The 27,513-nt window shown below is 36.1% G+C and overlaps 4 protein-coding genes and 1 long non-coding RNA gene across 10 annotated transcripts; 3 read left to right on the forward strand and 2 right to left on the reverse strand.

Moving 5' to 3' along the window:
* Positions 1-778: 778 nt before the first annotated feature.
* On the reverse strand, positions 779-1,564 carry LOC137576674 (trypsin beta). The gene has a single exon (XM_068289914.1). The coding sequence runs from the start codon at positions 1,562-1,564 to the stop codon at positions 779-781; it is 786 nt and encodes a 261-aa protein (XP_068146015.1).
* A 4,619-nt stretch (positions 1,565-6,183) lies between these two features.
* On the forward strand, positions 6,184-6,511 carry LOC137578156 (uncharacterized). The gene is made up of 2 exons (XR_011032547.1): positions 6,184-6,326; positions 6,391-6,511. It is a non-coding gene; the product is annotated as an uncharacterized lncRNA (long non-coding RNA).
* A 4,001-nt stretch (positions 6,512-10,512) lies between these two features.
* Mlf (myeloid leukemia factor) lies at positions 10,513-19,356 on the forward strand. 6 transcript variants are annotated; one of them, XR_011032295.1, is made up of 6 exons: positions 13,989-14,141; positions 14,230-14,465; positions 14,532-15,057; positions 15,699-15,959; positions 17,593-17,960; positions 18,754-18,989. XR_011032295.1 is itself a non-coding variant. In XM_068289576.1 (5 exons), exons 1-5 carry the CDS (start codon positions 10,618-10,620, stop codon positions 18,881-18,883), a joined length of 1,209 nt encoding a protein of 402 aa, XP_068145677.1. In that variant the 5' UTR covers positions 10,513-10,617; the 3' UTR covers positions 18,884-19,356. The 6 variants fall into 6 exon arrangements, 3 of the variants coding, with proteins under 3 accessions (XP_068145677.1, XP_068145676.1, XP_068145678.1); XM_068289576.1 differs by lacking the exons at positions 13,989-14,141; positions 17,593-17,960 and adding an exon at positions 10,513-10,673 and having other exon boundaries at positions 18,754-19,356; XR_011032296.1 differs by lacking the exons at positions 15,699-15,959; positions 17,593-17,960 and adding an exon at positions 15,214-15,475.
* A 3,677-nt stretch (positions 19,357-23,033) lies between these two features.
* Positions 23,034-26,191, reverse strand: LOC137576052 (uncharacterized). The gene is made up of 4 exons (XM_068288900.1): positions 25,925-26,191; positions 25,815-25,867; positions 25,236-25,765; positions 23,034-25,173 (listed from the first exon to the last, which is right to left on the reverse strand). Exons 1-4 carry the CDS (start codon positions 26,001-26,003, stop codon positions 23,319-23,321), a joined length of 2,517 nt encoding a protein of 838 aa, XP_068145001.1. The 5' UTR covers positions 26,004-26,191; the 3' UTR covers positions 23,034-23,318.
* Positions 26,192-26,304: 113 nt separating this feature from the next.
* On the forward strand, positions 26,305-27,513 carry bug (thioredoxin domain-containing protein bug). The gene is made up of 2 exons (XM_068288901.1): positions 26,305-26,399; positions 26,459-27,513. Exons 1-2 carry the CDS (start codon positions 26,369-26,371, stop codon positions 27,352-27,354), a joined length of 927 nt encoding a protein of 308 aa, XP_068145002.1. The 5' UTR covers positions 26,305-26,368; the 3' UTR covers positions 27,355-27,513.

Here is a 27,513-nt window from a genome sequence, read left to right on the forward strand (position 1 = left end):
GGACTGACTGACTGACTGACTTGAAGTAAATCAGTTTTAATTATAATTGCTAAAAAGGGGGGAATGGCTATTTGTGAATGCGACGAATAGTCGTATCTAAACTCAACTGATTCAATGTGGTTGAGGTAGGCAGTAGTCATCAGACTTGTGTGTGTGTGGGTTGGATGGCGATTAGTCAGATCAATCTGTGTGCCTGTCAATGGGAGCACCCATTGCCTTGTCCGTTATGGATTCTTTGCGCTTTTTAAACTATTTTTCCACAAAAAGTCATCTTATATAATTGTAATCCGATATCGAATTTCCTATAGAGAGAGAGAGAGGAGCTTATAGAAAAAAAACCACAAAATACGTCATCTCGCAAGTGTTTGTCATTAGAAGGCATCAATGGCATTTATAATGAGTGGAAATTTATAGTAAACATTGATACTACTCAATAATACAAAAACAAATACAATTGGTCGGGAATTAGAAATCAACTAGACATAGTGAGGGGCAAAAATATTGAACTGCTTTAATTTTGCGCGCCACAATGAGTAGTGTTGGAAAATGTTAAAAGTTAATACTTTGATTTAAACCGTTACACTTTGAAAATAAATATTGGACTTTAGGTTATAGAAATCTTACTTTTTAATCAATAAATTTAATTATGAAATAAATACGCTTTCTTTCACTGGTTTAAACTCTAATTAAACTTAATGATTATGTTAAATATTTATTTGCTTACAACTAAAATTTGTTCGGTTTATTTGTTCACAGAAATAATTTACTTGATTTGGTATTATAAATAGGGCTCTGACTGCTCCTCAATCCAGGCGGAATGATGAGCCACACTTGCATAGACACCAGGAAAACCTTGGCGTCCGCAACCCACACCCCAGGACACAATACCAACAAGGACACCATCAACAGCCAGAGGACCACCAGAATCCCCGTCGCAGGCATCTCTGCCGCCCTCCTGCGACCCAGCGCACAACATTTCATCGGTGATTGTGTAATCCTTTGTCAAATATTGTGTTCCACACACGCTCCTGTCCACAATGTCCAAGTGAACGGCCCGAAGCATGGCGGGCAAAGCTGAATCCTCTTCGGTACGTTTGCCCCAACCAGTGACCACTGCATGAGCTCCAGACACCGGTGAGTCCAAGGCCAAGGCAATGGGTTGTACTTGCGCTGAATACTCCAAAGGTTCTCGAGTTATAATCATGCCAATATCATTGACATGGGTCTTTTTGTTATATCCAATGTGATAGATTAGTTTGGAAACCTTCACGCCCATCTCCTCGAGATCCGCAATTGAGTTCTTTCCGGCCACAATTCGTATATACGAGGCATAGCGTCCCTTAATGCAATGAGCCGCAGTTAGAATAACACTCGGTGCATAAATACTTCCACCACAGATATGCAACAGCATATAGGTCTCCAATCTGACCGATACCTGATAAGGATAATCTGATATATCCGCCTCTGAACCGCCAATAACAAGAGGCTGGATTGATGCCGCTTGACTAAGGGCCACGAGGACCGAAAGAATTCCGACAAGTAAAAGACACAAGCGCCGCGACATTTTCAAAACGTTTAATATTAAGCATTCAGACGATCCATGGTTTATATAGCCAGCCTTATCAGTTCTAAAAAACGCGATTATCCACGATACCATTCTTAGATTTCCATAAAACCACAAAAACAAATGAAAATGCCCTTTAAATTGGTTTCTTTTTCTATATCTATCAACAAACATCGGTCGCCTTCTAAGGATAAATTGTAGCCATATCGTTTTATATTAAAGAATTGGCCAATTAATACAAATTAACTTAAAGCAATCAATTATCAGTACATTTAGTTGAGTCACCGGACTACTAACTTTGTTATGAACTTTGCCTTTAGTAGGGAGACGTCTACCAATCAGCAATATTAAAATAATCTGAATCGATGTCTGGAGATTAGGCAAAGTCATTAGGCACTGATTTATTAAGCGAGTGAAGTTCCCAAAAATTAACCTAATGAAATCTTATCTGAATTCAAGTTTTTTTGCAGCATTTTTCTCATTTTTATCGTCTGTTAGTTCAACAGTAGCTAATAAGAAATTATTAGTAATCATGACTATATTAATATTCTCAGATAAGAAACCAAATTTCTGGACAAATGACGATGTGTCAGACTTTCCAGGGAAACTACTAGTAGACTTTGTACTGCAGTTTTGTCATGTATATTTCAAGCGGCGCAGGAATGAGAGAAAACAGTCTCTGACCAAGGCAAGGGCTTAGTCAGGTATGGACAGGGCAGGAGTGTTTGTCCTTAGAACTTTATTTTATTATTGTTTAGAAATGTTAAGTAAAATTTTGGATATTTAAGAACACTTGAGTTTCGAAATCGATTTGTTTCTTTTCTACCATCGTCCGGCAAGTTGCATTCTCCACCAATAAGAATTGTTCTTCTTCATTACTTTTGACCCCATCTAAGCTGCATGGTGTCCTCCACTGTGCTCTCTCCTCTTTATCGAAGGTATATAAACCACATTGAAGCATTTCCCGTGTGATTTCTTTTCAATTTGAATATTTTTTAAAGAATATTTAATGATATTTTCCTGTAAAATGTTTACATTTCAAATTGATAATGTTTATACATGTAAGTATGTATGCTGCTGGCATTAGGTTTCAATGTGCCTATCTTGGCCGATGAAGAGTGTTAGTGAATTTCTGCTTTTGCAACTAAGGAATGATTTTACTAACAGAAAAAGCACATCCCATGACATCCATACCAGATAATATAATATTTAAAATTAAATTAAATTTCCCACTACGAGAGTTTGTAGCCTACATCAAAAAGGATCAGAAATTTTCCATTGAAGATAAACTGTCCAGATAAACACGCTCCAACAAAAGTCATATATAGCAACATATGGATTTCTTAAGGCGCGACTAGAATTTTATGATCTACATATAGAGATAGATATATGGGAATATATAATACTTTTATTATTTTAAGGACGTAAGACAATTTTACTCGTAAAGGAAAAAAAAAAAAAAAATTTCACTGTGTAACGAAATAATTGTTTTAAATGTGGCCGCCCAGCCAGAATGACTCAGACCTTAGGACTTTTAATCAGACCTTAGCACTTTTTAGATTGGCGGCACCGAGCCAGAAATAGCTAAAAATGAGAATTCATCGATACTATCGATAGTTCCATCGAAAATTTGAATTTCAGATAAAACCTACGTTTTCCATTAAATTTATTTATTCATCTAAGCTCTTTTTTTTACTAAAAGGCAATACAATATTAATATATATTCAAAGTAAAATAAAAAACAACACCATAAAATTGCGCTTTAAAGAAGATGCATTCTCGTTAATCATGATAACACTACCAACAGTATCTGAGAGGGAGACAGAGGAGCTGGATGTATTATCCTGAACAGCAATGGCAGAAAGATAGCAGGAGTAGACGCATCAACAGCAAGGAAAGTCTTAGATTTGACAGATCTAGAGGTTACAAAAACAGAACTCGATGCACCACTTGCACACTTAAACCTTTCATATTAGTTCTATATTTACTTGATTGCTCTATAAACTTCTCCATTTCTTCCTCCGTGAAAATACCAACTCCCAATTTTTAAGCAGGCACTTCCGTGCCGCAGACATTTGCGTGGCACAGCGAACACTGTGAAAAAATAAGCTAGACACGAATTTTTTGCGTGGCCGGTTTACGAAACGGCGGACACGGGTGAAAACACAGATTAGTACTTAGAAAGCGACACGAAGATGAATAATGAAAGGAATACTACAATTCTTAGAGCACCACAACTTTTCCAAAAATTTCAAAACACCATCAATGTCAAACAAATAAATTACTTTTAACTGGTTTCTTATAACTATGAGGATTGCGACGACTATGACGACTACGAGGACTACGAAGAATATGATGAAGATGACTACTGTTAGCACTTTTGCAAAATCCTCATAATAAAACGGGACTAAAAAGTTGACAAGTATTTTCGACTAAACGGCATCCAGTTTTTAAAGGAAAAGCCGCCCGTCTTGTTGTTTCCTGAGTGCCTGAGATATTTGCGTCATTTCACCAGCTCAACATGCGTGGTGCAGCAGACTAAAAAAACTTTAAAAAACCTCCACAACACGCCTTCAGCTGGGAAGAATAAAGCGTGAGAGGGCCCCGTAGAATAAAAAAGGAGGAAGCACGCCTCTTTCGCAGATAGACACATCAAGAAAAAATAAGCAGCCCAAATAAGCAACTAAAATAACAAAGCGTCGTCAAGCCCCTATGAAAAAAGAAGTCTAGAAGAGAGCTTAGGTTCATCTCCGACCCACCACCTCAATCAGCTTCCAAAAGACACAAAGCCCCGTGTCTTTTTCCCACTTTCATGGATATTTAAGAACCTACATTTAGTTTATACATACATAAGTACGTTTTAATAATAACCTGATAATCTAACCAGATAAGTACCTTTAAATGTTTCTGTAATTTTTAACATAACTTAAAATTTTGGATTACTATTAATTAGCTTTTTATTTATAAAACGAATCACGAATCCCAAGTTAATTGAATTTACCTCAGTGGCCCAGTCAAATAGGCAACTAAAGAGGGAGATACGGGTTGCATTCTTAGACTATTTATTTAATGAGTGTGCTTACATATGTACATATGAATTTAAATTTTAAAAGCCTTGCGGGTTTCATTTAAATTTTAAAAGCCTTGACAGCGTTTCTTCTGCTCAGTCGAAGAGCATTTTTGTTTTGATGCCACGTGCCACTTGGCGTCTTCATCGATTCTTTGACGTTTCGATAGTGGAAACCATCGATTATCGATTTTCACATGTGTGCAGCGTGACCAGACGACGTGAAGTTGGTCCTGTTTATTTGATCTGAAGCTGTCATCATTAACACCAACCATTATAATTAAGTGCAATTATCGAACCTTCTGAATAAATAAAAACACAATGATTTTTTTCTTTTTGGTTTTTCCCTTTTTGCATCCTGCTTCAATAGCTTGTTTTGGCCTTGGCATTGGATTCGTATTGTTATTATTATTGTTGTTAATATTGTCATTATTATTGTAATTAATAAAAAATTTTAAAACTAAAATTCTATTTTTCTTGTTTGTTATTAAAAAGAGGATTTCCAAAAGTGTTGTAGTATGTTTAAAATGTAAATATGTTTATTAAAAAAAAAAAAAAACGTATGCCGTGGGATGGCCTGGCGCAGGACCAAGTCACACTCTTCCTTAAGTTTCTTGGGAAAGGTTCTCACCTAAATTTGCGGACTTTTGTCAATTTTACGCATTACCAGGCGGTTAGCCCGTTCATATATCTTTCACTTGCGTCCACTTCCATCCTTTACTTCAAGTCGACCCTCGTTTTCCGCGCAATTTACAGCGTTTTAAATTGTTTTTCTTGACACGGAAAACATTGCTACGAGTTGTGGAACAGATTTGCCCAATCAATTGGACCACTTCAAAGCTCAATCTTTTGCCGGGCATTTTCAAAATCACATTTTAAAGGCATAGTTAACGGTAAATCACCGTTATTTCTACGATGAAGAGGAAACAGATGAACAAAACGAAATGTGTAAAGTGTTTTTTGACAAACTTTTCCCTTGCAGTCCGTCAGCCATAATATTTTTACATCATTTTTACATATTTTTTCGCTAATGCACAGACAAAACCTTCCAAACATGAAATCTATTTATTTCTCTTCTTCCCCATTTTCTTGTAGTTACATGCATGCTGTAACTTGTGTTTTACTAATCCGATGTGATTTAAATTTTGGAATCTGATGTTTTATAAAAATAGCAATCATATAAGTAAATTTCATAGGGATACTCCCAAATCCTTCACCTATTTTTCTTAGACCATTATATGCTATAGTGGTCCGATCCCAAAGATTTTCATACATTATCTTGCCCGAGCTATAAATTGCTCAAATAACGAATTGTATCCCAATAGCTCTTAAGATGGCACATATCGACTTATGTAGCTTCTCATGCTGATCACGTCTCCTTCTGTTCATTAGAAATATCTGACCCTCTGCAAGGGTATAACAAATGTCTAAAAGAAGCAGTGACAACACAAATGAAAAATGCATTAGCCACAGATTGTGTAACGAAAACTAATGAATTCTTTCAGGTTTCAAAGAGTAGGAAGAAAACGCGTTACATTGCATATTAGGAAGGGATCATTTAAGTACAGTAACATAGCCACTTACTCCACATTCTATGTTACATTGTTCAAACACCAAGATGGAGTACACTCAAATTCTAAGTTGCCTTATTATATACATTATGCATGTCATTTTGGTGAACCCAACAGAACCCAGGTAATTTATTTTTTAATTTTGAGCTTACACAATCTGAATTTAACCATTTATTTGTTTTCCATAGTAATTCTGGGAAAAGTGGATTAGTACCTTTAAAACTGGAGGGATATTATAATAAATAAGTATATGCAAAATATATATTTTTTTGAGTTTTACGAGAAATAAAAAGTGTTTTTGTAAATACATTTGATATTCCCCTCACAAGAAGTATAATTTTATAGTTATAGAAACTTAGTTGGAAATCACCTTAAAATTAGGGTCTAACTACTTACATGGCCCACATTCGGGCTAAACTGAATGCCTCCAATATATCAATAGAAAAGTTCAAATTTTCATATTCTAGAGAAATTTCATCTTTTAAAACCAGTGTTCCAATTGAGTTCTTTGACTGTATCTGCAGTTTTAGCTTCTGGCCGAAAAGCTTAATTGTGAAGGAGTTTACATCCAGAAAAAGGAAGACACGGGGCCAAACAAGGATTCCTTCACCATCTATTCCTCTTTCTTCCTCATCTATTCCCACTCCTTCCTTATCTATTCCTCCTTCTACTCTATCAAAAAACTAACAACTTCCTTCTCTGTCGGCTATCAGAATGTCGGAGGCCTTAATACTAAACTTACTAAACTCTTTGTAGATAGTCTGGCTTTTGATTTTGACCTAATTGCCTTTACTGAGACTTGGTTAAAACCTGACGTTTTTGACGCCACAGTTCTACCCTCTAAATTCAATATTTTTAGACGTGATCGTACTGATCGTAGGGGTGGTGGAGTTCTTATTGCTGTAGATTCCGCCCTATCATCGGGTCTGATTGTTATTGTTATCAGTAACAATACCTGTCTCAAGTACTATCGAATTTATATGCGTTAAGGTATCTTTTACTCGTTTTTTCATTTTTGTTACCTGTTCTTACATTCCGCCCCAATCGGAATGGCCAACATATTTATTACACTTAGATTCTATTAAGTTTATACTTGAACTACTTTCTGACAGAGACTTATTAATTGTCCTTGGGGACTTTAACCTGCCCACTCAACAGTTAATGGTAGCAAAATGTTGCTGCCCTCTGGGTGTCATGATTTTATTGATGGTCTGCTTGAGCTTTCGTTGGCCCAGCTGAATTCGATTTCTAATACGTCTGGCAGATTTCTGGATTTCATTTTTACTTCTGATCCTAGCTTTTGTGAAGTATCTAGAACTAGTCCAATGGTGTTACCAGGGGACCGCGAGCCCATCTCCGAGTGTGATCCTATGGTACGCACCCGATGTTTTCGGAAGACTGACTTTGCCGCACTAAACAATGCCTTTCTTAATACCGCTTGGACTAATTTATACACTTGTACGGATATGAATTCCGCCATTTCCTTATTTTATACCACTGTTGACACGATCTTTAACGGCTGTGTACCCTTAGTGTCTACTGTGGTGACGCAAAAATTACCATGGTTTACGCGGGGGCTGTCAAAACTGAAGAATCTTAAGTCTGGGTATTACAAAAAATATAAAGTCACGGGTCTATGAAGCTTTTTGAGTTGTTTGTTACACTGTCCGAGTTTCCAACTATATGGAAGGATTCGTTTATTTTACCTCTTCACAAATATGGCAATAAATCCGACGTCACTTATTACAGAGGAATTTCTAAATTGTCAGCGATACCTAAACTGTTTGAGAAAATTATGACGTCTCAAATACAGCATTTATGTAAATCTATTTTTTCGCCATACCAGCATGGGTTTGTCAAGAAAAGGTCTACCACAACTAACCTTTTACAGTTTACATCTTTTGTAATCTAAGGTTTTAAGAAACAAAAGCAAACTGATGTTATATATATGGATTTCAATAAGGCTTTCGATTCGGTAAACCATGCCTTACTATTACTTACTAGCTGAATTTAGTTGGCTTTCCGGATGATCTGCTTGCTTGGATTTCACAATATCTAAGCAATAGGAGGCAGAGGGTTCTTTTTAGGTCCTCTCTTTCTAAGATCATTTGTGTTGAATCAGGAGTCCCACAGGGCAGTCATCTTGGCCCATTATTATTTACCATTTTTATACCCTTGCAGAGGGTATTATAAAATTGGTCAGATGTTTGTAACGCACAGAAGGAGACGTTTCCGACCCCATAAAGTATATATATTCTTGATCAGCATGAGAAGCTAAGTCGATATAGCCATGTCCGTCTGTCCGTCTGTCCGTCTGTCCGTCTGTCCGTCTGTCCGTCTGTCCGTCTGTCCGTCTGTCCGTCGGTGCGTACGCGTTTTACTCAGCCATCTTAAGAGCTATCGGGATGAAATTTTTTTTGGGAGCTTTTTTTTACCCGGGTGAGATAAAGTATGAAAATCTTTGGGATCGGACTACTATATCATATAGCTCTGGAACAAAAATTTTTGCAAAAATTGGAGTATCCCCATGAAATTTACCAATATAATAGAATTTGATATAAAATCTCAGATCCCAAAATTTGACCCTGATCGGATAAATAGAACACAAGTTACAGTCTATATAAATCGGTTCAATCGCTGCCGGCAGCTCTGCTTGCTGCCTACTACGTCACCATCTGTTAACAGAGCACATGCATACACACACAGACGCAACGCTACATAAACTGTATGTGTATGCGTGCGTTGCTTTGCTTAGGGAATGAGGGAAGAAGAAGAACAAATTGTACATAGTATGAAGAGTAAAATTGTTTTGTTTGTATATTAATGAATTGAGTTGCAGAAAAGAAATTTTGAACATGTGAAATTATTATTGTCAAGGACTGCAAGGGTATATAAACTTCGGCATAGCCGAATTTAACTTCTTTGATATTTATTAATGATCTCCCCACAGTTCTTTTAAATTCCAGAGTTCTTATGTATGCCGACGATGTAAAAATCGCTAATCGCATCGTAGACTCTCTCTCATGTCATACCTTGCAAGCTGACCTGAATGCTTTTCAGGGGTGGTGTAGGACTAACTTGTTATCTCTAAACTGTTCTAAGTGCAGAGTTATGTCTTTTTATCAAGGTTCTTCTCAATTAACGAGTTACTTTTTAAATAATTTCCCGTTAGAAAAAATTAATAATACTTCCTTGGTTGTTAAAGATTTAGGGATCTTAATCGTCCACAAACTTAGTTTTATTCAGCATATATCGACTACTGTTAGTAGGGCTAAAAGTGTTCTTGGCTTTATAAAGCGTTGGTCGAAGGAGTTCAAGGATCCATATACTACCAAAATACTTTTTACTTCTTTAGTACGCCCCATATTAGAATATGGATCTTGTGTTTGGTCTCCTCAATATGAGTTTTATCAAAACAAATTAGAATCTGTACAAAAACAGTTTTTACTCTTTGCCTTTCGTGATTTGCGCTGGGATCCAACTGTACAACTTTCATCTTATTCTAGTCGACTTCAGTTAATTACCCTTCCTTCTTTAACTAATCGTAGAACAATGCTTGGTGTAACTTTTCTTTACAAACTTTTGAATGGTAAGATTGATTCTTCCGAGCTGTTGAGCCAAATTAACATTTCTGTTCCATCTAGAAGGACCTGCAATTTCACACCGCTTATACTTCCCACTTGTACAAGTAACTTTTCTCTGCATGAACCTTTTCGTATACTATGTCGTGACTACCACAGACTTTGGCACGTTATCGGTTCCGAAACATCGCTTCCGGGTATAAAAACTGCGATCTTGTCCTGCCTCGCTCGTAATTAGTTGTAATCATCTTTATTTTAACCTATCCTGTTTTCTTTTTATATGTAACCTATTATTTCATTACATTTAATATTTTCTATTTCTTTAGTTTAATTTATGTTTATATATGTAATACGCCTATGCCCTTAGGTCGGAGTGGGTAGAGGTTGCAACATTAACTTTACTTAGGGTCATTCGTAACAGGCCCGGGCCTGGTGTCATATGGGCCACTTGTTCGTACTGAGCATTGTACGACTACGTCTATTGAAAAAAAAAAAAAAAAAAAAAAAAATACCCTTTAATATACCATTATGATTTGCACATTCAGAACCAAATTCTAAGCGTTGATTAACAATTTAAGCCTCTATTTAGGTTAAAAAAAAGTATACTTCAGTTTAAATTTTGCTCACATTGAGCTTTCCGATTAATTTGAGAATTTTCAGATATGTATTGGTTATCGAGCAAAGTGTCAAGCGAATTCATCCATCGACTTATCGATATTTACTTCCATGTATCGCACATCTCTACTGACGTGAAAATTCGGGAAAAATCATTTCAATCAAAAGGAAAACTTTGCAAAAAATTAATAAAATTGCTCAATAATTAAATAAAATAAGATGTCCCTGTTTGGTGCACTGATGGGCGATTTCGATGATGATTTGGGTTTCATGAAGTAAGTAGAGATTGAACATTTTGGAGTCCTGCATGTTTCTGTGTGTGTTTGTGTGTATATGTATGTACATACATATTTTTGTAGAGCTTCGTGGTTTTTTTCGTTTTGACTGTTCACCTACTTGCATAGGTGTGGAAATCATTACAAATCAATTATGGAATAGGAAACTACGGCCCACAAATTGAAGTTACTTTAATGAAATGTCCACCTGCACTCAAGTATATACACACACACACACATATGTATACACATGTAGCTTGTATGTGTGCAGCATGCTTGACCAAAGTGGAGGCAAATTTTAATCGATAATTTTGATTGAACTCGTCTAATTGTAAGTTAGGAAAGATGAAAAATATTGCAAACAGAAATGCATTAATAACTGTTCTGCCTGAAGAGTTACGCCCATTACCTTTATTTCTAATGAAATTAAATGTGTTGTTTTAATATGTGTGTGTGTATGTGTGCAGACGAAATATTTACCACCAAGTGCAGCGATAAAGCAAACCACATTTAAATGTGCAGGAGCGGTTTGCACATTGCAGGGAGAATTTCTTAAATGTATATGTAGTTACCGTTAGTTAGGCCAATCTAACTAAATACCAGTTCAAGTCTTTTGTTGAGTTTAAGTCTGGATTTAATCATGCAGCCACATTCATATACAGATGTACATATGTATGTATATGTATGTATGTATGTAGATATGATTGTACAGTGTTGGAAGAAATAATAGAAACGGCAACCTTTTTTTCTTTTGAAATCATTTTTTTTATTCGGCCTGAAAATCTCTGTTTAAGAATGTGGGATAGTAGTACTGTAATTTTCATTCCTTTTTATACCGATCTTCCCGAAACTTTTCCTTCTATACGCTTTTTAGTAGAACTACCACGTGTTTCGGTTGGAAAAAATAATAGAAACGCTCAGTATTTTTCACGTCAAAAGCATTTAAGATCTCATAAAAGTTAATTTTTGTTTTTATTTTAATATTCTTTAGTCGTTCCACCCTTACTTTTCAACACTTCGCGGCAAACGACGTCTTATGGAATCAACTAAGTTAGCACAGATTGCTGGGTCTATAGAATACCATTCATTCTGGATTTTTTCCCATGAACCTTGATTATTTTTTGGTTTATAACCAGCAATCCTCTCCTTTAATATTCCCCGAAGGTGTTCTTTCGGGTTGAAGTTCGGGGACTGAGACGGCCACTCCAAAACATTAGCTTTATTGTCCTTGAACCACTTTTTCGCCAGCTTGGACGAGTGTTTGGGTCGTTATCCTGCTGATATTCCCATTTCAAAGGCATTTCTTCTTCAGCATAAGGAAGCATAGTATTGGGAAGGATATTTACTGCCATTGAACGACCAGAGTTTTTAAGTTTTTTTATGATTTCCTTTTCTTTCTCTGAGGAGTGCGTGCCACGACCCATACTGCATATAATGTTAATAAATTAAAACAGAAATCACAACCAATTTTAATGGATATTAAATACCTTTGATGTAGAATATTAAAATAAAACCAAAAATTAACTTTTATGAGATCTAAAATGCTTTTGACGTGAAAAATACTGAGCGTTTCTATTATTTTTTCCAACCGAAACACGTGGTAGTTCTACTAAAAAGCGTATAGAAGGAAAAGTTTCGGGAAGATCGGTATAAAAAGGAATGAAAATAACAGTACTACTATCCCACATTCTTAAACAGAGATTTTCAGGCCGAATAATTTCACCAACATTAAAAAAAATGATTTCAAAAGAAAAAAAAAGTTGCCGTTTCTATTATTTCTTCCAACACTGTATATAAATATTTTGCAAAAAAATTCCGTCAATTTTTTTTTTATTGTTTGTTTTAAAAAAAATTGTTGAGTTTTTAATAGTTTTTGAAACGGAAGAAGTTATTAAGAGCAAGTCAGGTTATTACTTTTGTTTTCCTATTCACAAATGCATTATATTCGAATACAAAATAAAGGGTGTTTTTTTAAGCGTTTGGTTTTTAAAATTGAAATGAAACACACAAAATTTGAATATTACTGTTAAATTTTTATTTGAGATGATAAAACAATCTCTGCCAATTACTTTTTAAAAATGACTTCATGTAAATGTTGGCCGCGACTGCGTTTCAAGTGATCAACACGGAAGGTCCAATTTTGCACCACTTTTTCCAGCATGTCTAAGGGAATTTCGCCAATAACACGACTGATATTGTCTTCCAATGCACCAATTGACGCTGGTTTGTCCTGGTAAACCAATGACTTTACATATCCCCACAAAAAATAATCCATCGATGGTTGAATGTCCAATAAAGTAAAATGTGTGCGAAATTTGTCCACAATTGCTTTATGGCTTGGTCGGTTGTGTCGACCATAATATGGACGTAATTTGCGAAACAAATTTTTCACAGAACACGAATTTTGATAATAAATTTCAATGATTTGTAAACGTTGTTCGGGCGTAAGTCTTTTCATAATGAAATGGCAAACTAAACTGAGCATTTTTCACTTTCACAGCTGTCATGAACATCATGCGGTATGTCAGTGTTGCCAACGTGAAAAACCAAACGCTTAAAAAAACACCCTTTATATTCAATCAAATGAGACTGAAAGAATAGTCAGTCCTTATCTAATTGTGTAATGATTTAGATTAATTAATGTTTTTTCGTCTTCTTTATTTAATTTGATTTTCTTTATCAACACAAGAATTCAACTTAAAGAATTCCATGTGAGAGCTTGAATTCACATAATTTAGTTTAGTTTTTGGTCTTATTCAAAATAAATTTCAAAATATATTTGTAAATTTTTATAGGCAATATAGCTTTTACCTTCAGAATTTCTAAAAAGACAAAGATAGCCTTAACAAATTTTCCATTTTCTAGTAAAAAAAAAACTTTTCTCGAGTTTTAACCAAGTATTAAATTTTTAATTTAAGGGACAAACTCATTTCTTACTTACGACTAACACGGTAGATAGGTCTTTATTTCAATAGAGTCGTTTGACCTCTAAACAGAAAATTAAAATACTTCCTTAATATTGTTCTTACGTTGACTGGTTTTTAAAAAAGTCAGTCATCAGCGACAGGACCTTCTCATAAATAACCATCTTTCTATTGATGAAAGATAATCATATATATATATGAATGGTAAATGACCATTATAATATATATGTAAGTTTCATTTAGCCTTATTAGTCAACTAACTTGGTTTATCGGTTGTGAATTTTTTTATTGTTTGAAATTAAAGTCAACCGTCATGAAATGGTTATAGAATTCTTGATAAATTTCGAAATCGTTTGAAATTTTAGTGGCCTAGTTATATTTTCGGTGTTTGTCAAGTTTATTTAGCTCCGATTTGGTTAATACTTAAATTTCATTTTCGGCTATTATTTATTATGCACAGAAAAAGTAAACGAAATTCAGTTAAGAAAAAAATTAACAGACAGCAAGAACATTCTCCAGTTAACGAAGAAGAAATGAACTTTAAGTAATAATAAGAAAAAAAAAAAAAAAGAGAAACACAAATTATAAATAATAAATTTATATAATTTTGTTATTTATGGTCTTTTTAACAGCAATCACATAAATCATCAAATGAATGCAATGAATATGCAAATGCGTTCAATGAATCGACTGATGAATTCATTCATGCCGGACCCATACCAAATGCAAGCAATTGGATCTCCATTTGATCCACCAGGTTTCCCACAACCAGGAGCTTTAATTGAACGCTCTCCAATGGGTGCAATGCCAGCCATGAATCTGTTTGGCATGCCGGTAATGCCCAATTTCAATCGTTTGATCAATGCTGGTGAGTAGAATTGTCTATAATAGTAGGATTTAGGCGGATTAATTGATTCAACTCGTTATTTTGCAGACATTGGCGCTGGAAATGGCGCCTCGTTTTGCCAAAGTACCGTGATGACAATGTCCTCGGGACCCGATGGACGTCCACAGATCTATCAGGCCAGCACAAGTACCAAAACCGGTCCAGGCGGTGTCCGGGAGACACGAAAAACAGTACAAGACTCACGTACTGGTGTGAAAAAAATGGCCATTGGCCATCATATCGGTGAACGTGCCCATATCATTGAAAAGGAGCAGGATATGCGCTCGGGTCAATTGGAAGAGCGTCAGGAATTCATAAACCTAGACGAGGAAGAGGCCGAACAGTTCGATCGTGAATTTACCTCACGCGCCACCAGCGGCGTTGGAGGACGTCGTAATGGCGGCCGAGCTTTGCCAGCCATACGTGCTGCTCCTGAAGCACCGGCCAGCACCTCTACCCTGACCATTGAACCCTTGGACGATGACGACGATGATGATGATTGCGTCATACAGGAACAGCAGCCGGAAGTTTCATCAGTTCGTCGTCCAATGCCATCCTTGCCTCCTCATAGCAGGTAATTTAGCTGAAGTGTTGTTTTGCCATGGCTAATCTAACCACCGCCAAGCCAAGTTGATAAAGAGTATAGGATGTATCTATGCCTATCGTATTCTTGCTGTTTAAACTTGTTTGCCCAAATTATTTAAAACCAAATATTTGTGTTTACTTGCAGATATAATTACTAAAAAAAAAAAAAAAGAAAACAAACTCTAAAAAAAAAGAAAGAAATGAACAGAGAAAAAAATTACTAAAAATGCAAGAGAACAAAAAATGAGAATATATTTTATCAGAACAATGAATTGCATATATTACACATATATTTCTGCTAATTACATTCCTAAAACTACGTTAATTACTAAAGAAAAGAAAAAAAAGATAAAAAAAAAAAAAAAAACATTCACGTAAGACAAAAGCCTAGACCAACATATTTTGAGGTAGGCGGAACATTTTTTCTAAGATCTTGCCAAAAGAAATTCCAATTTTAGTTTTTCAAAATTTGTTTCTTTCTTTCCTTTTTTTGTAAAATTCATATATAAGTACTAACTCTTTAGATTCATAATCATTCATTAATTCTTCTCAAAACAAAAAATAACAAAAACAAACGCCCATCAAAATCATTTTGTTGTAATCAAATTTCGACTTCGACTGTTATCGCAGCAATGCAGCAGCAGCAGCAACAACAACAACAACCCAGAACACGACAACAACATCGCCACGTCGAACTACTCCCAACGCAGCAGCAGCCTCCGGCACGGTCTACGATCTAACGAACAACAACAACTATTTGGGCAATTCGCGTCGCTCGTATCTGCGTAATGGGCAATATTTGGCCACTCCCCGTCGACCATTACGTACACCTCCCTCATCGCCGTTGACCACAATATCCAGCACTAGCCACAGCATTGCCGGTCCGCCAAGGTTTGTTTGTGTGGCCAAAAAAGGCCATACAGAGAAGTGTTACACATAGCCGCTAAAACTCATTATATCCACACTCATTACGTTTAGAAACTTTCGTTTTCAAATGAACTTAATCTAGTCTAATCATAGACTCGAGTCCTCATCGCTATGACATCTTTCTAACAACGCATCATCTACGAATTTAAAGAACGTCCCTGCAATTGAGCAAATGACTTGCTTTCGTCTGTCGTCTGTTCAATACAATATTCTTCCTATATTAGGATTACTGAACAATTCTTCGAAATTATCTCAAACGTCCAGAAGCGTACACTTTATTTCGTTGTACTATATGTTTCATATTGAAATATTGAACCCAAAAAGCAAGAGGTGTGTAGACAAATCTTAATTTTGTTGATGTCGATGGGTTTAACAAATTTGCCAGCTTAATCCTTTTGGGGCTTGAGCCTAATCTAACCCAAAAACACTTTTAAATTAGTTTTTGAAGGATACGGCACGATAAGAAAGAATTACAAGCATCTTTTATTCCTCCATACTTTTTTTTCATAAGACTATTTTGAGATCCCAAGTTTGTTGAAAAGAAGTTGGATTCATTAATTCAGAAACATATCGAGATTTAAAGGCCACGTTTTAACACAGCGTCGATTATTAATATTAAAACCATCTATAGACCATTGTCCATCAGAAATTTGAAAAATACAAAATGAGATAGTTCAAATTCTTTGCAAATCATTTGCCACAGTTATTAACACTTGAACGGAGAAATGAATATAAGAGACGGTGTCGCTCTAATTTTTAACTTGGCGTAGTCTTTGCCGAATGATAAATTCATTTAATTCAGTTCGTTTCGCCTACTGGTTCATTCCAGTAAAAAAAATGGATAAAATGTTTGGAATTTGAAAAGGTTTTCAGTTTGTTTCAATAATTACATAATTTTTATATCAGGCCCGTTCTCGTTTCCGAATCGGAATGTTTTTCACGGAATCGCTATCAACTACTAACGATATTATTTGGTTTCTAATCGTTTGCCTGTGTCTCGGCATAATGCTTAAGGCACTTTAAACGGTTGCCAATTCAATGTGAAGCATTACAAATGAAACCTTTTATTTATGTGAGAACATTCTGAAATGAAATCCGATTTTATAAGGAACACTTTTGTAATTTAATCTCATTTGCAAGATATGAAAGAATAATGGAAAATCAAATTAAGTTCTTTAAATGGCGTAAGGAGAACGGGCAATCCCATGGGAGAATCCACAACCTCTTCAAATGAGAAATTGTTTACTATTCTGTGTTATTTCTAATTGACAAGAGATTCGATTACTTACGTAGTGCAATGTCTAACATTTAACTATTCGTTTCTGTCTACATTGTCTAAGTCGTAGGTTTCTTCTATTTTAATATGAAACTGTTAGTACACAGACTTTCTTCAATAAATAGACTAAGAGAACGTCTAACTGGAAGTGTTTTCCCCAACTGAGAACTTAGAGTGCTACGAAACTATTCAATATTTCTCTAAATGGCATAAAAACTACTCTTATTAACAACAACACTTGCTCTTTCTCTCTTTCTCTCTCTCTCTCTCTATTTCTCTTTACTCTTTATCATATATGAATATTAATTTCGATTTATGCAGAGATTGGCGTTTATATAATTCACGCTGCTATCGCAAATAGACATAAAAAAAAAGCTTATGAAAGAATAAACCCAACAAATATATATATATCTACATAATATATATATACATAAATATAATAATAATCATTAAACAACATCACAACATGAGAAATCAACGTAATTAGAGAGAATCAACATACGGCTCGCCATCCACTACTAACCACGGCGTTTCTATATGCGACGACTACTCCAAATGCCACCGCATCCTCCTCTACGCTCGCTCTGCCTCCTCCACTGCCCACCATCTACTACTACTACTACCACTACCACTACCAACATCAAATGCGTCCAACTCTGGGCTACAGCAACAACAGACTACAACTACGTGTAAGGCTGCCCGCAACCAAAAACACCTCTCTCTCTATTTTTCTCTCTATATATAATAATAAAATATAAATTATTTACTGAATTAAGATCAGAACACTTAATAATAATAATTAGCATGCAGCGTCCGCATTTTGTCCTACAGTCTCCAGCTAAATAGGAATTCAGAAAACAAAACAAAAAATCAACGTTTCTCTCTCTCATTACACATAACAATATAAATATTAATAATTATTTTCCTTAAAAAAATTCATTACCTTTATTTTTGTTATTTATTTTTAAACTAATTATTATGTGCATCAAAACCAAATCATCGTTAACTTTGTCGTCTGACTTGTCTACGCTACGTAAAATGCTAAAAATACAAATTGGTAAAACCAAAACACGACAAATTCAAAGAACTTTCGACGCTTATCAAAATTTTCCTAACGCTGTTGTTGTTGTTGTTACTGCTGCTGCTGCTACTACGACTGCGACTGCGATTTGTTGTCTTACGTACCACCACCGCCACGTCACGTCAACCAACCACACACACAAACACACACAGCCAGCCAGTCAGCTTATCCTTAAAACACATAACTAATCCCCCCCAAGTTCAGCTTAAGCATCATTAAACCGTAACCCGCTGTCGTCTCTCTAGCCCATCTCATAATTATTGATACGATTTAAGTTCAAATTGGCCAATTTTTTGTCTCTATTTTACCTTGTGTTTTGTGCCCTCCTCCACCTCCTTCTCCAGTGTGTTAATTATTGAAATCTAACTAAACTATTTCCAATTTATTTCTATTGTATTTAGCATACATCCACATCCCTATGCTGGTCACGGCCTTGGTCGACGTGCTAATCATCATCATCAGCAGCGAATAAAGCAGCAGCCGCACAGTGCGGAAGATGAAACCAAGTCGAACAAGCGCTCCAAAAAATAAAAGGCAAAACGACAACAACAGAGGATGAAGGAGCAGCTAGAAAACAGCAGCCGGAGGCACACAGCAAGCAGCAGGAGTAGGATTAATTTCTAATACACTTAACAAATATAGGAAACACCAAAACATTCAAAACCCAGATGGCCAAAATCAGGACACTCTCACATACCCACACACACACACGCCTTTTGATTTAAATGAGAATCCTAAAAAATGTAGAAATGAAATCTTAATTTTTTTGTGATTCTTCTTTATTTTTAACGATCGATATTTTTGTTTTTTAATTTTGGCCTAACAATTTCGTTAAAGCTTGCGAGATATATAGTTTTGACAACATCTTCAGGATATAGACATTCACACACACACACACATACAGACACATATACATTCTCTCTCTCAGCCAGAACAACGCAAAATTTGAGAGTTACAATTAAAAATTATTAATAATAATAAACAAAAATGGAACGTTAACAAAATTTGCAATTGTCAAACGGTTTAGTTTTTAAGATGGTTTTTAATTTTTGAAAAGCAAACAAAAGAAATTCTCAAGATTTTTTTCTAGACTTAGCTTTAAATTGTTGTTCGAAGAAGAAAGAAAGGAGAGGAGGAGCAGTTGTGAAAGAATATAAATGGAATGCGGGTTTAAGAGCAAACTATGAATGGATATTACTATACATACATAAATCCCCATCAAGAACAACCCTTTCAATATAAACAAAAACCACGTGTATAAATATATACATCTCTCTCTCTATATATATATATATAAATATAAATAATAAGGCTTAAGTAAATGTTGAAGTGAATTTAATTTGAAAATCAGTATATTACAATTACATCATTAGTGAAAACAATGTAAAAAGTCTCATTATTTTCAAGACTCGATCGGAAGAAATGGGCTCTATCTATAAATTTGTTGCTTTTCAACGTGTCCTGTGGGTTATTTGAGTAGGTCTGAGAATCGGCCATTAGGTATTTTTCATACCCCTTAGTGATATGGGTTGACCAATATAAGCTATTTGCCGTTTTACAGGCATTAGACACTGACCAACAGGAACATCGGGCATCTAGCATTCTAGTATGAGCCCGATATTGAATATTATGCACTTTCAAACGTGGTAATTGGTGCTATGGACCAGGAATGTTTGTTTGAGAAGTGTTTCGCGTCAGGAAGAGTGCCACTACCTGAAATTGAAACACCACTTGAACCATTGAACGGTTTACTTATCGGCTCTAAATTCTACATTCAATTTATGCTTTCAAATGACATGATATCAAATTCTAACGTGTTCCTGAAGTCAATTCGCACATTCAATTCATCAAATAGTTGGAAATACTAATGCAAATGGTCAACAATACATTTAAACTGAAATCTGGAAGCTCTATTGAACGAGCACAATGATAATCCCGCTCTTGTCATTAATCCTGATAAAACTGCAGCTGGAGTGGACATTCAACGCACCTGTTATTGATGACGGTGCTGGAATCATGGTTGGCAAGTTGGTCGTACAGGTGCACGATTGAAGATTCGATTCGTAGAAGAAATATTGTTAACTTTACACACTTATAATTAATTAGGTATTTATTATCAACACTAGAAATACATTTGAAATAATTTATAAGGCAAAACAATGTTTGCCGGGTCATCTTATATTACATATGTATGTTGCTTAATTGGGAGATATTCTTACAATTTCTGTGCAAATTTTGCTTACCTAGCACACATCTTCAATATATCTGGGAGAAATTGAATCCAGTCCGGGAACTTTCCAAGGAGATTCCTTTGCAACTGGTTTTCGATCATCTTCCCTTGAACTCAATTTGATTTCCATCAGTTTTGTAAGTAACTAAGCCATTTTAATAGAAAGTCTGAGGACTGAGTTTCATAATGCATTCGATAAAATGGACCAAAATTTCTTTCAATTTGCAAATCTATGAACTTTACGATGAACTAAGATTTCAAAACAGAACTTTTTTAATAGCTAGTTAAGATAATTTTAGAACTGGTAAAGAAAATACGAACTTTAAATTTGAATTGTTGTGAAATTTAAGAAGATCAGTCTTATAAAGTCCAATCTCTCGGGTACCTATCGCTAATTGAAATACATATTACTTAGTCGATCTGGGGTTCTTTCAAATCCGATGTTTGTCCGATGAAAATAAATTCAAAATCTGGCAAAAAAATATGTAATAAAAAATGTATATTTCAACAACAAAAAAAGAAATTTTCAAATACATTCTGGATGGACGTCTTTCTTAAGAGGACGATTGCTTTTTTTGCTGTTTGCTTAAGGGAATATTTTCTGTAACTCAAATGAAATCCTATTCCTATTAAAACTATTCAAAATGAAATTAGAATCATTTATTTAATTTCTCTTGCAGGATATTCTATGAGTGAATTGTGGTAGCATATCCTTTTAAGTTATATCAATCCTTTGATATAAATACCAATATGATAAAATATTCTATGTCGTTTCAATCCGAAAGACCTTGTTTTAATTTTTATACCCTTGCAAAAAGGATATATTAATTTTGGTCAGAAGTGTGCAACGCATAGAACGAAGCATCTCCGACCATACAAAGTATATATATTCTTGATCAGCACGACGAGACGAGTTCAAATAGCCATGTCCGTCCGTCCGTCCGTCCGTCTGGATCAACGCAAACTCCTCCTAGACCGTAAGAGCTACAAAGCTAAAATTGCACGTAGGCTAGTATATACTGCAGGCGTTGTATATCTCGGATTCAGCCGGATCGGACCACTATATCATATAGCTCCCATACAAACCCCAAAGTCACGAACAGTGACTTTCTCAATAACTTTGTTATTTTCTGAGCTATTGTCGTGAAACTTAATATTAGAGAGTTTATTACGCCTATAAGCGACTATGCCAAATTTGATCAAGATCGGATGACTATATCATATAGCTCCCATACAAACGGCTAAGTCACGAACAGTGACTTTCTCAATAACTTCGTTATTTTCTGAGCTATTGTCGTGAAACTTAATATTAGAGAGTTTACTACGCCTATAAGCGACTATGCCAATTTGATCAAGATCGGGTGACTATATCATATAGCTCCCATAGGAACGATTGGTCGAAAACAGTGACTTTTGTAAATAAATTCGTTACTTTTAACGCGATTGCTTTCAAATTAAACATTTGTTAGTTTAATATATCTGTTAATGACTGTGCCAAGTTTGATAAAGATCGGGTGACTATATCATATAGCTCCCATACAAACGGCCAAGTCACGAACAGTGACTTTCTCAATAACTTCGTTATTTTCTGAGCTATTGTCGTGAAACTTAATATTAGAGAGTTTACTACGCCTATAAGCGACTATGCCAATTTGATCAAGATCGGGTGACTATATCATATAGCTCCCATAGGAACGATTGGTCGAAAACAGTGACTTTTGTAAATAACTTTGTTACTTTTAACGTGATTGTTTTCAAATTAAACATTTCTTAATTAAATATATCTGTTAATGACTGTGCCAAATTTGATAAAGATCGGGTGACTATATCATAAAGCTCCCATAGGAACGATCGGGCGAAAACAGTGACTTTTGTAAATAACTTCGTTACTTTTAACGTGATTGTTTTCAAATTAAACATTTCTTAATTAAATATATCTGTTAATGACTGTGCCAAATTTGATAAAGATCGGGTGACTATATCATAAAGCTCCCATAGGAACGATCGGGCGAAAACAGTGACTTTTGTAAATAACTTCGTTACTTTTAACGTGATTGTTTTCAAATTAAACATTTCTTAATTAAATATATCTGTTAATGACTGTGTCGAATTTGATAAAGATCGGGTGACTATATCATAAAGCTCCCATAGAAACGATCGGTGGAAAACTGTGACTTTGGTCAATATCTTCGTTATTTCCTATGATTGTAGGATAAGCCTTTTTAGATAAAACGTTCTTCCACATTGATGGCTAATAGGTAAGGATAGAGTTACCAAAAAAGTTGCAAGGGTATACAAACTTTGACGCGGTCGAAGTTAGCCCCGGCCCTCTGGTTTTTGTTGAAATGGAAGATACGAATAATAAAATCGAGATTTGAGATTTTCTTTCTAGTATTCCCAAACAAGCTTAAAGATTAAATTAAATTAACAAAAACAAAAAAACCGGATAAATTGTTTTTCAACATTTTCTTAAAAATGATTTGAAATTGTTTGTTTCCCTAACAAGGGAAATAAACTTTGGTTTTTTAAAATATTTTTTTTGTCAGCAACTCGTCAAAAATGTTATTGTAAAATATTAAATTTTATGGATGAGAATAATTAATTTTTTTTTTAATTCTTAAATTATTTTACTTTTTTAAAAAAAAAATAAATTGAAGTTAAAAAGGAAATTAAAACAATTTAAGATAAACGAAAAATAAAAATTAAACAAATGAAGTTTTGTTTTAGAGAAAAGTCTTACGGATCAAGACTCCAAATATTGGAAGTGTCCGCCTCCTGGTCGACAGAATGGATCTGTGTGGATGTGGGAAAACTGAAAGCCGGGCAAATGGTGCGAAATAAAACCGTTTCATCTGCATCGGGCGGGAACAATAGCGACGATTCCGCGGACTCATCAAAGTCTCGATTTAGAGTTAAGGCCACATCGATTATGCGAACAACTGTGACCAGATCCAAGACGAACTCGGCTGGTTCTGTAAGTTGACTTATATTTCCAATAGTTTGTTCTTCAGGAAAACGCGTCCATAGGCTGTCCAACATGGTTGAAGTTAAAGAATCTCGCTGTCTTCTGTCCATTTTTTGGATAAGATTTCGCATACGTTGTCGATTGGGTTCATCACCGCAAAAGATTCGCATGTTGGCCAGAGTCAAGACCTGTTGGCCAGATGACTTTTTCAATATATTCTTAATGTCCTCACGACTCGGATGATATTCTATTTCCACTATGCCTTCGGTATGAGGTGGTAGAATCATCTGACTGGGTCGGACCACGAAGGCATCGCTTAGGCGCAGTTTCATTAGCAATGTAGATTCCACGGATATGCTAATAAATGCCGCGAGTGGACCCTTATTGAGGAATCTACAAGTGGCCTTTAGGGGAAAAGTTCCCGTAGAAAATTCACCAACATCTCCTATGGTAAGAAAACTGGAACCAACTGGCCCTTTAAGGAGACCCTGTATGGATATTGAAGCATTGCCACCATAACCAAATAAGGGAATCGCCAATTCCGCATAAGTTCCGACCAATAGGAGAGCTCCCACAGCTGCTCCACACACAGTTGGACAAAAGTTAAGCATAATCATGCGACATTCCATGGCCTGCAATGTAATGGTGGAGCATTCATTGCCCACCAATTGATAGCCTGGTCCTTGTATGCCCAAACGTATGACAAGTCTTTTCTGAGCAATATTTTTGATCTGCAACGATTTCCTAACATCTGTGCGTAACTTGGTGCTGCCCCAGCACAAGCTGGTTTGTGTTACCTTTAGAGGTAATCTTTTGCCATCACGATGACTATACTCACTGGAGGAATTTGAGCAACGTGAGATAAGGCCATGACAGCGATCACTGCCAGCTGGTGAGTGTTGGCGAGTTTTGGGCGAGTTTGCGCCACATTTGGGCGATGATTTGCCGCCTTCCTTGTTAGACGTTGTTGGTGATATTCCCGAAATTAAAGCCACTGCACTGCATTCATCGTGACGTGTGGAACAAGTCAATGCAAATGGTTTATTTACTGGAGTCTTCTCATCATCATCATTATCTTTATCTTCTTCATCTGTGATTGTTCTAGTTGCTGTCGTTAGTGGTGGCACTTCATCGCAGCAGCATAGACTTAAATTCGAGCGGCGTAGTCTTCGTCCAGTTGATTTAATGGGTGTGGTAAAGGACTGTGCATCTATATTTACCCCAGGAGACAGATTTAAAGTGCTTCGTTCGGACTTGCAGTGAATAGTTTGATCGTTTTCCTTATTTTCGTCATTTCTGTTACCCTTTAGTTTGTGATACACTTCGATACTGGAAGTGTCCGAATCTAAATCCAAATTTCTCAACGCCTTATCAATGGCAGAAAGACTTAAGATTTCCGAAGATCTCTGTTTCTTATTATTCCAGGGATTAGACACGTTTTCAGTTTGCTTTTCCATAGGTTTAGTGTAGGTTTTATTTTTCGTTTCGGGTGTCTCCAGCAGAGGCTGACACGCACTCCGATTGAAAGCACTTATCCTTGATGACCCCACAATGTTGCATATGTTGTCAGAGCGAGTTTGAAAATAAGTACCCATTGAGAAATCTTGATCCTTAGACCAAATAGAACTGCAAATGCAAAGGCTTTGTTAATTTAAATGTTTTTTGCCTTTTACATGGAAATGACTTACTTGGCTCTGGAATTCTCTATGTCGCTGGTACCAAGTGGAGCACTTATCTTTTCAAGAGCTGGCTTGCTTAGCACAGCTGTGGGCATGGCCGTAAATTGCTCAGCCCATGAAATTTCGCCTGCAATCAACTTCGATTGCATCAGTTCAGCGGGAGCAAAAGTCTCATCACAATTTTGTTCAGTTGTGGAACCAAATGAGAAACCCTCTCCACCATTTAAACTGGAGCAGCGGCTCATGGAGTCTTTTGAAATGGAAACAGAATTGGTTGGTAGTTTCTTCTCGAGCTGGCGGGCCTTAGCCGCGAATGAAGTTTTTAATATATCAGAAACCGAGATGGCCTTATTCCTTAGTGGCTTCTTTGGCCGGTTTAGCGAAGACTTGCCTAAATTGAAGGTGCTGCCGGTGGTATTTATATCAATTGTTTTATCACTGATTAGCTCGGAGATATTTGTGCTTATGGAAGATGTGGGTGAACGACGGGAAAAAGGACGCGGCTTATCCAGCATCGCGAGAGCCTTGTGACGCTCCGCCTAGTAAAGAGATATTAGTTTGCTTCATTAACAGTTGCAAGTTACTTACCTTTAGTTTTTCATTCACATTCGCAAAGGAACACTCGGAAATGTCACCAAATACTTAAAAGAAATTTTAGAGTTAACCCTCTTTCTGTTTCGCACAATCGTGCCACTCACCTTTAAGATTTTCCATGTTCAATATGCCCAATGAGTCCTGATCTTTTGAACTCCTCATGTTTCTGTTGTTTTTGTCCATATCAACAATTAACTAAAACAATATTTAACAATAAACACTTGTAACCAAACAAATTTCGAGTATGTTGAAAATGGCGGGACTTTTGTTTAAATACAGCAACGATAAGAAAAAGATCCCAACTAATTGAATATAACTGGCTATTTTGTAAATAACATGAAAAGTTGAAATTCACATGATGCTTGTAGTTTTTTTCTCTAACGAAATTTTTCAAAAATTGTTTACATTTTTTTATTAGCGTCCTTTTTGAAGTAACGTAATCTACAGGTAGCTATGGTCACACTAAAATCAGCTGTGTTGAGTTTTTGGTATCGATATGTTGTATCGATACTTTTATCATCTCTATCAGTCCTAAATCAGCTGTTGAAATGTACGCAAAGTTTATTTTGTTATTGTTTGGTAAGTTTTTTAAATAGATAAAAAAGGCAAATGTCACCAACTAGTTGCTTATATTTCAGCCATCTGTGTCCGGCAAATGGCAAATGCTGAGCTGTCTGGCCTGTTCAGCGCCCTACAATACTTTGGTCTCTACTCGAATGGAACTGCTTCAAACGAATCGTTGGGTCAATCCCGGGGCCAAAGTCTCTATAGCTTCGAATCCTTTGCCCTCATGGGTGATCGTCTTACATGTGCCCCCGATGATGAGCACATTTTGCATTTGAATCAGGCTCCACCGGTGCGCAAGCCGCCCATTATGATAAAGTGTCTGCAACCTGATCTGGATAATAGCACCGATTCTAATGGGGCGCCAGCAAACGAGCCACATTTGCTGATAATGAAGAGTTCCAAGGACATTGTAAATCTTCTCAAGCCCATAGGGAATGCCACCAAGCGTCGCGAACATGGCAGTTGTGTGGTCATCCATTTCTGCACTCCCACGAGCCTGGAATGCGCCAGAGTGGCTCCGATTATCAATTTGCTGCCCCATCTATTTCCCACTCTACCCATTGCCTACATTGACGCCTACGAGTTCACACGATTTAATGCAGAATTTGGTATTGTGTCACTGCCCACTCTGTTGATATTCCATCAGGGCAAACCACTGATCAAGTATGATCCCGTCTGGGCGGAATCCGAGAAGCGAAGCTTTGGTCGTTTCATTATGCGACACACGAATGTTAGGACTGTGGATCGTAAGAGCATTTCACCTCAGATTTTAGCTCGAACGCAAAATGAACCATTACCTAATGTTCCCGAAATTCAAACGGATTACTATTTGGGATTGGCATGGGCATTCATATGCATTTGCCTCGCCAACTATGTCCGGGGCACTGGTTTCTGGAAGCAGCTGGTGGATGCCATACAACGCAATTGGCGAGAATCCGAGGAGACGCAAATGCAGATGGTGGACTAATCTAGTCTTGGGGTACACTTTCGATTGGGGGTTATTAATCAATTTCATTTAATTTCAAATGCTAACTAGTTTAATTTTAATCATATACGAAAGACAAAAAAAATTTTAAAAATCCTTTACCTTGATTTCTTTCATTCAAAATATAAATGTTCAGTTGGA

Source organism: Drosophila tropicalis, unplaced genomic scaffold (genome assembly GCF_018151085.1).
Source record: "Drosophila tropicalis isolate 14030-0801.00 unplaced genomic scaffold, ASM1815108v1 contig_593, whole genome shotgun sequence".
In the NCBI taxonomy this organism is placed as follows: Eukaryota; Metazoa; Arthropoda; class Insecta; order Diptera; family Drosophilidae; genus Drosophila; species Drosophila tropicalis.